At 39.1% G+C, this 13,584-nt stretch overlaps 1 protein-coding gene across 2 annotated transcripts in view; it reads left to right on the forward strand.

The window, feature by feature from the left end:
• Window positions 1–13,584, forward strand: part of SAMD12 (sterile alpha motif domain containing 12) — a 362,311-nt gene that overhangs the window by 63,012 nt on the left and 285,715 nt on the right. For both annotated transcript variants that reach the window (XR_010090690.1, XM_063450273.1), the window contains exon 2: window positions 5,264–5,436. Coding sequence is in view for 1 of the 2 variants with exons in the window: in XM_063450273.1 (XP_063306343.1) it covers window positions 5,264–5,436 (173 nt within the window). In the remaining variant the exon portion in view is untranslated. The remainder of the gene's footprint in view (window positions 1–5,263; window positions 5,437–13,584) is intronic.

A 13,584-nucleotide genomic window follows, 5' to 3' on the forward strand; every position in this document is an offset into this window, starting at 1 on the left:
TGTTCAAGTTGTGATGTGCGCATTGGTAAAGGTGTTTGTATTTTGTGCTATCTATCAAATACATAGATATGCTTTTTATGAAAAAAGTTTATTTTCAGACAACAGTTTAACGTTAATGCCTTCAGTACAGATGCGATTTTTCTTCCAATGCAGTGTCGAGTGGTTACATTGCGTTTGGCTACTTTTGTTTGACTTGTTTAATCTGTGTATTTATAATGTAATTTGGATAGGTTGTAAGCCATAACAGGTTATATGCTCTGCCCGATAGAACAGTTTCTCTAGAAACGGCCCTTGGGAGAGTATCTTATTATACGGTTATTATTATTTTGTAGGATCTGCAACCCAGATATTGTGGTGATCACACTTGCCAAAGTAAGATTTTGTGGTAAAGGGACAAAACATAGTAGCAGAACTGTAGATATAGTTGTTAACTGTAGCTATGACCATTATCACAGGTTTGGAATTAGTAGGCATAGTCAAAGAGTCAGGTTGCTGGCACAGGTTCAGAATTAGTAGTCATAGTCAAAGAGTCAGGTTGCTGGCACAGGTTCAGAATTAGTAGGCATAGTCAAAGAGTCAGGCTGCCAGTATGGGTTCAGAATTAGTAGGCAAAGTCACAGAGTCAGGCTGCCAGGGCTGGTTCAGAATTAGTAGTCTTAGTCAAAGAGTCACGCTGCAGGCACGGGTTCAGAATTAGTACTCATAGTCAAAAGGTCAGGCTGCCAGCGCTGATTCAGAATTAGTACGCATAGTCAAAGAGTCAGGCTTCTAGCACAGGTTCAGAATTGGTAGATGTAACTAAAGAGTCAGGACCAGCAGGACATGACTGCTAAACCCAACCAAACCTATCCCATTGCTTCCTAATAAAGGCAAGATGCCTGGGTACTGGATAAGGGCAACGTTATTTAAAGGACCACTTTAGGCACACAGACCACTGTAGCTCAATGAAGTGGTCTGGGTGCCCAGGTCCCTCTAGTGTAAACCCTGCAGCTGAAAACATAGCCGTTTCACTGAGGGTTAATCCAGCCTTTAGTGGCTGTCTCACTGACAGCCACTTGAGGTGCTTCCGCATTTCTCACAGTGAGAAGACGCTGGGCGTCCATAGGAAAGCATTAAGAAATGCTTTCCTATGGGCGGTTTGAATGCGCGCGCAGCTCTTGCCGCGCATGCACATTCGGTGCTAATGTCGGAAGGAAGAAGAGAGTTCACCAGTGCCGAGGGAGCCCGGCGCTGGAGAAAGGTAAGTGGCTGATGGGGTTTTAACCCCTTCAGCCCAGCGGGAGTGGGATCCTGAGGGTGGGGGGACCTAAAGACGCAATAGTGCCAGGAAAACAAGCTTGTTTATCTGGAACTATAGGGGTCCTTTAACATCAAAATAAAGCATCAGCATTTCTTCCACATATCAGCTGTTGGGGTGATTGCTCACCAGACGGATAACCCATGTGTTCTCAAGAGTTCTACGCAGCCTGCCTTCCGTCATCAGCCTTAGCAGTGTGCGACTCCCAAAGCCGGCTTGGGACTTGCATCACTTGCTCTGGCAAGGAAAACCTCTTGCTGTGACAAAGAAAGAACAGAAAACAAGACAAAGAAACACACAAACAACAACTAAAAATACAGGAGGCTGGGCGGGAAAGAGTCCTAATCCTTAAACTCCTTCCTTCTTTCCCCTTATTATCTGGTCCCCTGTTAGCAACATTGTATCCCTAACTATCCCAACCCTTACTATGGGCAGCAGTCACGGCTCCCCTTCCTTGTCAGCCCGGGGGTCCTTTGGATCATAACTGATAGAAGTACAACAAAATCTCTGTAAAAATACAGGATCTGCCTGGTGGTGATTTATTGTTGTGGGAGCCTGAATGATGCATAATTGTCAATGCCATGTGCAAGGTCATAAAGCATGGCATTAGTAGTGAACCCACGGAGATTAACAATACTTCCTAATTTCGAAATGCTGCGAGAACAGTGGAAATAGTTGCTAGTTATTTTGGATAATCAACAAAACACCAGTCAGCAAAGGTTAATTCATGTCATTATGAGTGCCACTAACTGTGTACCCATAATGTTAAATGAGTATTAATAAACTACAAAAAAAATGCACTTATCAATTATGGCATCATTTGTGCCTGCAGGAGACACAAAAAGCACATAAAAATACATTTAAAACCTATCCCACACTTAAATCAAAGCACCGGCTTACTGATTAATGGCTCAAGTCTCACAATAAATTGTAATGTTCGGAATGATTCAGATTGCATTCTTACAAAAGTACATCATTCAGGGGAGCTTGAAAGAATAATACAAAATGCAAACCAAATAAAAAAAATAAAGAAAAAAGTCCATTAAAGAATTTATTTACACTAAGGGATGTACTGATGAACATTTGGATATCCTGGGTCGGCAAGAGCCGCGCACGCATTCATACCAAATTTCTCAATGCTTTCCTATGGACGTCCAGCGTCTTCTCACCGTGATTTTTCACAGTGAGAAGAGCAGAAGCGCCTCTAGCGGCTGTCAGTGAGACAGCCACTAGAGACTAGATTAACCCTCAGTGAAACATAGCAGTTTCTCTGAAACTGCTACGTTTACAGCTGCAGGGTTAACACTTCATTGAGCTGAAGTGGTCTGGGTGCCTATAGTGGTCCTTTAAAAATTGTAGAATAGTTGGATACAGTGGATGGCACACCCTTTAAAATGAGTAGGGGTTACAGGCCTTTTCTGAGCCCAGATTGCCTGCATCTTTATTATAATGATGTTCCCTTGTTTGTAGGAGCTCCACGTTTTAAGTGGGTTTGTAGAACAACTTCATAGCATTAAACACACTGTAATGTCAATTTAAAACACAATCACAAATTACTCTTTGTAAAGAGCATGTTTTGTTGTTGTTGTAAATTATATCTACAGTTACATAAATAGCTATAAATAGTTCATGATGGTGGGATATTCAGTGCCATACACTGAATCTAGGGATTAAATTTGGAGTGCTTCCATATAGGAGGTCACAGAAAGTCTGGACAATCGTATCGAAAGTGCAATCATTTTTTAGAACTTATCTATAGTGCTGTACAATAGATAACCCCAAACAAATAGTTCTAACAAAACATGCTTGACGTATGACAACAGTAGGTTCTACAGTTCCATATGCAGAACATTGAGAGGGGTAACTCTCTCCATGGTTATTTTCAACCTGTAAACCTTACTGATAGATTTGTTTTAATACATTGGACTGGAATCTGTAAAGCACTGACAATTTGTCTAGGGAATTCAGTGCCCTCCCTCATATTATTTTAAATTACATGGTGGAGGGGGTAGAAATAAGAGGTATGCTTTTAAAGCAGATCTCTAAAATGTTTTATGAAAGACACTTGCATTGGTGTGTGTTTTTATTATTTATTTTTATATTGCGATATTCAGTGATTTAACTGTGTAAATAACTGTAATAATCTGCAACTATTATTTGAATTATTGTAATCTGTGGGTACAGACCATATAGCAGAAAAGAACCATATACTAATCATCTGACTACTCCAACAATCTAAATAATTTATTTTTAAATAAGAATTGTTAAAGGCTTACACTTTAGAGTACTGGACAAGTTTCCATATACTTGAATTAAAGGGACACCATAGTCACCTAAACAACTTTAGCTTAATGAGGCAGTTCTGGTGTATAGATCATGCCTCTCAAGTTTCACTGCTCAATTCACTGCCATTTAGGAGTTAAATCACCTTGTTTCTGTTTATGCAGCCATTTCCACATCTCCCCTTGCTCTGATTGACAAGAAAAAAAAACTGGATTCACTTTCAATCAGATGTAATTTACCTTAAAAAATGATTTTCTCTTGCTCTGTAAATTGATCTTTAATCACATACAAGAGGCTCTTTGAGGGCCTAGTAAGCTATTAACATAGAAGGGGATAAGAACATCTAAATTAAACATAACTTGCGATAAAGGAAGGATAAACATTGGATGACTCATTACAGAAAGTGTTTAGGAAGGCTGTGCGAGTCACATGCAGGGAGGTGTGACTAGGGTTCATAAATAAAGTGATTTAACTCCTAAATGGCAGAGAATTGATCAGCAAGACTGCAGGGACATGATCTATACACCAAAACTGTCTCATGAAGCTAAAGTTGTTTTGGTGACAATAGTGTCCCTTTAAGTCTGTATGATCCAAAATGGCGGGTATAATTCACCTCCCAGTAACAAGACCAATGGATGTAAATATAGAATTTTACTATGTAATTCACAGTAGTTGTGTATTTTTTTTTTCTGCAGATGTTAGAAGTCTCAGTATTCACAGACGCACAAACGTTATTACTCTGCAGCTTGTTGGAACAAACACTGACACTCTAATATAATACTGCTGTAATTACTGGCCCTATTCTTTACCTACATTGTCTACAAATAAATGTAGAAACCTGTTTGTAGTAATGCTTGTCTATTACTTACAATTGGGGATTTATTGTGTTGGTAATGAAAACTATCCAACTGTAACTGTATCCGTTACGATCACAATCTACTTTTTCATGTTTTTGGCAACTCTTTCTTTTTAAAAGGTGATGACGTTTTCTAATAGTTGTATTTTATGCTGTTTTTCCCTGTGTCACCTCTGCCAAATATCTCTGTTCTGAGTTTTTGGAGTTTGGCTGACATGGTATCCAGCATTGTTTGCAGAATCCCCTGGGTGACGGGCATGTCTGCTTCAATAGAGTCAGGCGTTCGAGGTGAGTCGCTGTCGGCACCATCTTGGATCTCCTCTCTCAGTACTTTGCTGGACCTGATCTGGCTCCAAAGAAGTTAGACTTGTCCAACTTGTCAGTCTGGCAACGGCCCTTGTGATGGAACATCTTGTGTGGCAGTTCCAGCCGTGTGGGTCTGCTTTTTTTTCTGCGGAGCTAGTCCAACATGCGACTGCTCCCACTTAGATTCAGGACATGCCCCCCCTTTGTTCCGAGTTTTACTGATAAAGTAAACCCTTTTTCCGAACATTTATGCTCTAGTATAATCATCTAATCTCAATTATGGATGCAGTTGCTCCAAACTTGATTCCATTGTGATTAGTGGATCTGAAATATTACAGAACAAAGTTTGAAAGTTATCTATTGAATTCTGTATCCACCAGATTGAATATTATACAACTCAACGGGGTAAATGGTGCATTTTGTTTGCAGACAGCATTATTGTGTTTATTTATTTTTTTTCAGATTATGTTAAAATCTGCAGAGGTGTTGATTTTCTAAAACAGTTCTTTCATTTCCTCCAGCTATTCATTGCAAAAGGAACTCAAATAATATCGATCACCCTGTGTGCACGGACAACGTTAACCTGGCTATCAAGAGTGAAAATCCTGATTCGCCCTCTGCTAAGGACACTTCCAAAGTTCCGGATTCCAAAGGAACTCCCAAGAAACTGCAGAAAGAATCCGAACCACCCAAGGTAATCACCACCTTAGGCTTGAGAGTGATGTTAAAACAAATCATTTAATTAGGGTAGAGTATTTGTTCTGTAAACACAACAGGCACAGATGATTAGAATGCAAAACAGACGCAGAAGTCCTGGGGTGAAAATAATTAGAGAAGAAAAATAGAGCGCTGAAGAGAATGAGAAATTAAAACACATTTGGAATGTCTAATCACTTTTCCTTTATTTGTCTTATCAGATTTTGTTGCTAACTTTTTTACATGCTCTTAATATTTTCTTTCTTTCATTATAACTTGTAATGAGCAAAATGTCTGGAAACTGTTTCAGTGATGTATAAAAGATATACTGAGGTCCAAAGATACAAGGCATTGCATCTTCTAAAGATGGAAATTCAAGATGCCGCTATGTAGCCATATGCATGATTACTTAGGTATTTGGAAAGTTAAAGGACCACTATAGGCACCCAGACCACTTCAGCTTAATGAAGTGGCCTGAGTGCCAGGTCCAGCTAGGGTTAACCCTTTTTTCTATAAACATAGCAGTTTCAGAGAAATTGCTATGTTTATAAATGGGTTAATCCAGCCTCTAGTGGCTGTCTCATTGACAGCCGCTAGAGGGCTTGCGTGCTTCTCACTGTGATTTTCACAGTGAGAAGACGCCAGCGTCCATAGGAAAGCATTGTGAATGCTTTCCTATGAGACTGGCTAAATGCGCACGCGGCTCTTGCCGCGCACGCGCATTCAGCCGAAGAGGAGGAGAGGAGGAGGAGAGCTCCCCGCCCGGCGCTGGAAAAAGAGGTAAGTTCAACCCCTTCCTCTCCATCCAGCCCGGCGGGAGGGGGTCCCTGAGGGTGAGGGCACACTCAGGGCACTATAGTGCCAGGAAAACAAGTGTGTTTTCCTGGCACTATATTGGTTCTTTAACCCCTTAAGGACACATGACATGTGTGACATGTCTTGATTCCCTTTTATTCCAGAGGTTTGGTCCTTAAGGGGTTAAAACAAAATAAATATAATGTCAATAATGATGAAAGTTCATCCTGTCAGCTTTGATTTGAGGGAATTTACATCCGTAAACCATGACCATTCAGTTTTAGAGGAGAAGATGTAATTAAACAATTGCCCTCTCAGCTAAACATGTGGGTGCATCATTTGCTTCAAAACAGAGCTGACAAAATATGTAGAGAATAGTATACATTGTGAAATGTGAATCAGGTTACCTCTCACCGCAAAAAGGAAAAGTGTATTAAAAAGCAGGCCATCATGCGGTTAAAATATTCACTAGAAATACACCTAGTAGTTTTGGTGTTACAGTTGTTGTGTCAAGAACAACTGTTGGCACATTCTTCTGAAACACAGATACACCTGTAATAATGGAACTTCATTACTGTAGCTATAACATATCAAATGTTCTGTGAAACTCGGTGGAAGTAGTTTATGGATTGGACATATGTAGCATCTACTAGAACCGGTTCACTTCGTTTTATTGACAATGTTTATTGACAGCATCAGCAGGATCAGCTCTTAAATGTACAGAAACCTTATCCAACTTCTTGCTCGATTTAAAGGAACACTGTAGGGCCAGGAACACAAACCTGTATTCCTGACCCTATAGTGTTAAAAAAAAAAAAAAATAACTATCCAGCACCCCCTGGCTCCGTCATTGCAACCCTAAATATAGCAAAATCTTAACTTTATTTCAGTCTGCTGCTGCTCTGCCCCTGATCTGCCTGCTTGGCTGACCTCATTAGAAGTGTTATTCAAAGCGAATCACAATGCTTTCACATAGGAAAGCATTGGATTGGCTGAGAATGTCAAGGAGGCAGATTAGGGGCAGAGCCAGCACAAATCAAACATAGCCCTTGCAGTCAGCATCTCCTCATAGAAATTCATTGAATCAATACATCTCTATGAGGAAAGTTCAGTGTCTCCATGCAGAGGTTGGAGACACTGAATGGCAGTGCTGCACAGTGTGCAGTAATGCCCCAGGAAGCCTCTCTAGCAACCATCTGAGGAGTGGCCAGTGGTGATTTTACTAGGCTGTAATGTAAACACTGCATTTTCTCTGAAAGACAATGTTTACGGCAAAAAGCCTGAAGGGAATGATTATACTCACTAGAACAAATACAATAAGCTGTAGTTGTTCTGGTGACTATGGTATCCCTTTAAAGGCATCTAGATCACTTCAGTTTGTTGAAGTGGCCTGTGTGCATTGTCCCTTGTCCCTTAACCCTACAACGGTAATTATTTAAGTTTCTGAGAAACTGCAATATTTACCTCTCAGGGTTAACTCCACCTCTATTGGCTTTCTACCAGACAGCCACTAGAGGGACTTCCAGGGACTTCTGGTAGTCTAAAAAAAGACAGACGTCCTCACGCTATGCATGAGGACTTCCAGCCTCACCGAAATCCCCGTAGGAAAACATTGATGCGCCACGGCTTGCTTTCCTGGCACAATAGAATCCCTTTAATATTTTTAGATACGTTTTTAAAATTATTTAATATTTTTGGACACACTTTTAAATATGAAGCATATCATTTATAAAAATTTATTTAAAACAATTCAAAGTAGTGAAATATTTTAGTATATCTAAATCTTAAATAACTTTAAAAGTTTTTCCAAATATATTAAATCATTTGAAAGTTTATGCAAATATAAAATTGAGTCCTAAATGCCTGAAACTCCTAAATCCTGTCAATCACCCAGAAATACTGCTAAAGTAATCCTGGAGTGTTTTGTCATATACATTTTTGTTGGTATAATTTGAATAGGGGTACTTCATAGGACACAATAAGGAAGTACAATTAACATGGGGAAAAACCTAAGTAACTTAAATTAGAGGGACAAAGGTTTAAAAATAATATCAGGAAGTATTACTTTACTGAGAGGGTAGTGGATGCATGGAATAGCCTTCCAGCTGAAGTGGTAGAGGTTAACACAGTGAAGGAGTTTAAGCATGCATGCGATAGGCATAAGGCTATCCTAACTATAAGATAAGGCCAGGGACTAATGAAAGTATTTAGAAAATTGGGCAGACTAGATGGACCAAATGGTTATTATCTGCCGTCACATTCTATGTTTCTATGTTTCTATAACTAGGTAATAAGTCAACATTGTTTCCAAAACAAAATCAAGACACATTTGAATCATGTAAGAAAAATGAATGGCATTATAAGTCAAATGGGAAATGTATAAAATATAAGGGGGGATGGTGTCAGCGCAGCAAATCTCATTTAGCTACTGAAATGATCCAGTTCAGGGGTCTGACCCTCCATAAGACACAAGAGATGCAATGCAGTGTTCTATTGCTAGAATTTATTCTAAACTGGGCCCAGATTTTGCTAAAGGATCCATTTTTTAGATTAAAGATAATTTTCTAGCCATGTGTTGAGACCTTTGCAATTATGACATTTTGTGTGAAAAATTAGAATGATTTTGTAATCCACCTGAGACATACCGAGCAGATGTTTCTCTTACTGTGTTCATAACTCTTTGTACAAATGGAAACAAAGTCATAAGTGGAGAAGGGCTGAAATTGTATCACAGAAGATAAAATGTGTTTGTGGTTGTTTCTGGATTGCCTATTTTATGTTTTCACTAGCTCTAGTAGACTTGCAACCAAGAACTAAATATGGCCAGTTTGTCTGATTAATCTGAAGGGGCAATGCACACAAGATGCTCTCGGTCCTTAAAGGGACACTGTAGGTATTGAACCAGTAGTTCTCTGAGTTGTCTGTCTCTCCATTGAGTGTTAAACCATTTTCGAGCAGCCCTGGTATAGCTGGGAGAAACGAATATTGCTCTCTCTATGTTGACTGATAGACACAAAGGGCGGAGCTTATAACAATGGTTGACCGGTAGCTAAGATATGGAGGCTTTCAGTTGCAGGATAGAGAGGTGTGGATTACTACATTTAATTTTGTTTTTCCAGACCTTACAAACACACTTGTTAAACATAGAAATTAAGTAAACCTAGTATAAAAAAACTGGCAAGTGACAGTTTCTCTTTAATTGAGGGATTGCTAAAGTTAATTTAGGAAATTAAGGAATAAAAAGTAGAAATACGGTATTTGACTATTAGACATTTAACACCGTGTTCCTTTCTGTCTCAAACTCATTTGAGAGTGGTTCTATAACGACAATGGCAGATGTTTCATATACAGGTACCTAAATAAATATATACCAGCACAGGAACAGAATAATAAAACCACGGATGGTGTATATATTTAGACTGGAAATCATGAAGGAAATATCATGGAGGTTTAATTTCCTTACAAAAAAACTAAACAATAGCTTATTACCATTCAGTAAGTGTTTAGTGATTAGTTCATCGACTCTAATTGGTAACCACTTATATTTAGATATCAGCTAGAATTCATTTGAATTAAGTGATTATTATATTCCATCAATCTGCTCGTGAAGAAGTCTCATAGAAGATCCTTTGCTCCCCTATGTCACCACAGTGCCAACACATTTAATTGGTACACCTGTTGTTTGTTTGTTCCAAAAACACAAATGCAATGATTTCTATTTTTGGATTCGCACTTGAAGGAAAAAGTGCTGTCATTTACCTGTATGTATCAACTGATTGATTGAAACCTGCCTCGCTTTCACCCATTAAATGTTTCTTTCAGACTGCTTTTTAAACTTTAATATATATATATATAAATATATATATATTTCAAACATATATTTCATACAATGCAGTAAATGATACAATTAATGCAGAGGGCATAGCACCATTGTATCGGAGTTTACTGAAACAATGCTGTAACTGGACAGAACTGTTTTTAATTTATAATAGCACTTGGTAATGGCAAGAAGAGGAAGAGCACCTCTAAACTGATAAGTAAAGATGCATCATTTTCTTTTGGTGCTCAAAAAGTGATCATGAGGGTCGATATTTGGTAATGCACTGTTTTCTTAACAACCTGCCATACACACTTGTGAATATATATGAGCCACATGAAAACCAACCCCAGTTTTTGGAGGAAGTCTTCTCACGGATTCCTTCCCTTGGCAACCTTACATTAGTTGTTATTGTAATTCTCTCCTGGATCTAAAGTTAGACTCTTCTATGTCACATTCAGTGTCTCCAGAGATGATGACTAGACATGTGCAATTCGTTTTGGTCCGAATTTAAATTCGGATGAATTTCGGCAATTAGGACATTTGGATGCTTCCAAATGTCCGAAGTGACGAATTTGGGAAGTGCCGAACCGAATTGCTGAAGGGTTAGGGGGCAAGGGTAGGGATAGAGGTAGGGTTAGGGGCAGGATTAGGATTAGAGGTAGGATTAGGGGTGTGGTATGGTTAGGAAATTGTCGAAGTCCCGAATTCCCAAGGTCCCGAATTTCGTAAGTGCCAAACTGAACCAAATTTTTTGCCCATGCACATCCCTAATGATGACACAGCACACTCTCATCACCAGACACATAGGGAAAACGCTACAGCTTCACTACTATGTGGACCCTTGGCAGAATTTTCACCCATTAGAAGCTGATTACACATTCCACTCAGTAGTGCACAACTCTTATTCCAGAATAGACCGACCGAGCCTGAAGGACAGAATAGTGGGTGATGACGTTTAGGTGATCTCCTGGTTGGATCATGCTCTCATTATGCTTACAGTTCGGGAGCCTTTTCCTACTAAGGCTCAGGCTCACGGAGGCTGAATGACCAGTTGCTGTCTGACCAGACATAATAGAGAATATAAAGCTGATCGTTAAACACAAGCCCTTCCTATCGGTCTGTCTTGGGCTATGTGTCCTCCTTGATCCAGCAATTCACCTTTGATTAGCACAAAGAGCATCTTACCTACCTAGGTGTCAAGATTTCAAAATCCATCTCCACGATCTGTAAATTTACCGTCTCCCCATGCTTACACAAATTAAACAGGATCTCTCCAGTTGAAAGTTGTTTTTTCTGTCTTGGGATGGAGAATACTTTCCATTAAAATGATGGTACTCCCTAAACTACTCTACATCTTTCACTCTCTCGATTATAATATCTAAAAACTACTGTACATTGGTCCAGAAAGACTTTATCTTCCTTTATATGGGTTAAGAAGGCTGCCCGAGTTAGGCTTTCCTTGTTGACCACCTCTGTAGCTATCTTTCATTATTATAACGTAACAATTTTAGCTTAAACAATTAATTGCCACACACCTCATAAAATGCTTAGCTGGCAGGACCTGGAGAGGGGCCAACCTCTACCACAGCCATTACTTTCACTGCTGTGGTCCCCTCCGCTGCAGATATCTAATTGGCTACCACACTACTAGGCAGTCCTTCCTAGTGTGGGATAATATCATTGATTAACTGAAATTGAGGGGGAGGATGATGTCCCTAGCCACACTATCTTTCCTGTCCCTGCCCTTTCCCCCTCCTGCTGGGCCAAAAGGTTGTATATCTATTGTAATTTGTATATCCTGATATGAAGTGGGGGGAAAAAAAGTGAGTTGCTCCTGTTTACATCAAGAAGACGTTGCTTGTCTCTTTCTTTGCTGTAACTCTCCAAGATCTGATATAATGCGATTGCTGGTGGATAACGTGACTCCAAGCCAAAGTCATAGCACTTGGTATAGTTATCAGCTGTGCAAGTTAATTCAAGTACCCATGCGTGATATTAGGCCTTCGGTTACAGAGACGCCAAGGCCGTATCGCCATAGAGAACTATACCTGTGAAGCGATGGCAGTGGTTACAGTCAGGCAAAGACATTTCTTAAGCCGCTTGTGGTCCCCATGGAGGGCTCTCTTACAACGTATGCAGAATCTTACACACCTGGATCTATGGGTGAAAGTTTTTACTTTACTGTATTACTTACAGTCTGTGGTACAAATAAGGGCAATATGACATTTGATGTTGAAATGGTTGGAAATATAATTATGAAGTTTTAAACAATGTTAGTATAAATGCATGCAATGTAAGATTAGAGTGCAAGCAGGGTGGGCTACCAAAGTACGGGGAAGGAAAGCTATTAACAGTTTAATTGATTTGCTTTCTTAAAGAAATTCGTTTTTAAAGTTAACAGAACAGTTAACAGAAGTGATGAGGGTCCTCCTCTACCCATCATACAATTTAGGATGTATATAACTTATAGTGAAAACTATATTGAGATTTGAGAGCATAGCTTAGGTCTTCTCTGCATTCAATGTAAAGGCATTGAGGGATTTGGCATTTTTGCATTGCTATGTTAGTTTCCATGACAACTGCTACATTTTATATTATTGCCCCATTCTGCCTTCTTGATGTGGAACTCACAAGCTTTAGAATTTCTTTAGGCCTCAGGCCTCCACTTCTTGACCTTTAGTAGAGATGGGTCACATAGGTATCACGTGGACAGCACAGTGTATGCATCTGGAATTGTGCTCTTTACAGACTATTTTGTAATTTTGACATGCCAAAAAGTTTTCACTAGCCACTAATCTAAAAATCCATAATACACACATTGTCTGTTACTGTTTGGGAGCAACTTATTGGGTTGAGGTTTAGACATATTGAACATAGGATTACCTTAATGGATTCTGGTCCAGCCAAAATCGTTGTATCTCTTATTCCACATCACTAATTGTAGATCAAAAAGCGTAGTGTGCTGGTAATTGCGAGAGGAAAGTAAATAACTTTCCTTGCTAATGCTCGATATTTTCTTGATTGCGTCCTTTCCAGTAAACGTAGACTTGATTCAAGGAAGTAAATAGGTGGCAAAGCCATAAATGGTTTCAGAGAAGAGATTTGGGTTAATTATAATTACGCATATTATTTAGAATATTAAAATACGAATTGGAAAATATTTATCAGAGTTTTCAACTTCTCTGTTCCCTTGGTGCTATTTTTTTGCCTTTGTTGCAAGAAAGAATCTTTTTTAAATATTTGTTATTCATTTCACTGCATGTGTACTAGACTTGGAGGCATTGAATAACACGCCAAGTTCTACATAACTGTACCTTAAATTTATTGGATTATTAATAATTGAATCTCATATTATGCATAGTGCTTGGTATAATGGGTACAATTAATCTGTGCTTGGCGCCGGATTTTTTTTTTTTTTTTTTTTTTTTTAGCTTTTTGGCATCTGACCATTTTAAACTCAAAAATGCTGACTATTATCTTGCCGTTACTCGCAATCACTACCATAAAGCACGCCATATGCTTCACGTTGTC

The sequence above is a fragment of the Pelobates fuscus genome, chromosome 4, assembly GCF_036172605.1.
Source record: "Pelobates fuscus isolate aPelFus1 chromosome 4, aPelFus1.pri, whole genome shotgun sequence".
Lineage (NCBI taxonomy): Eukaryota > Metazoa > Chordata > Amphibia > Anura > Pelobatidae > Pelobates > Pelobates fuscus.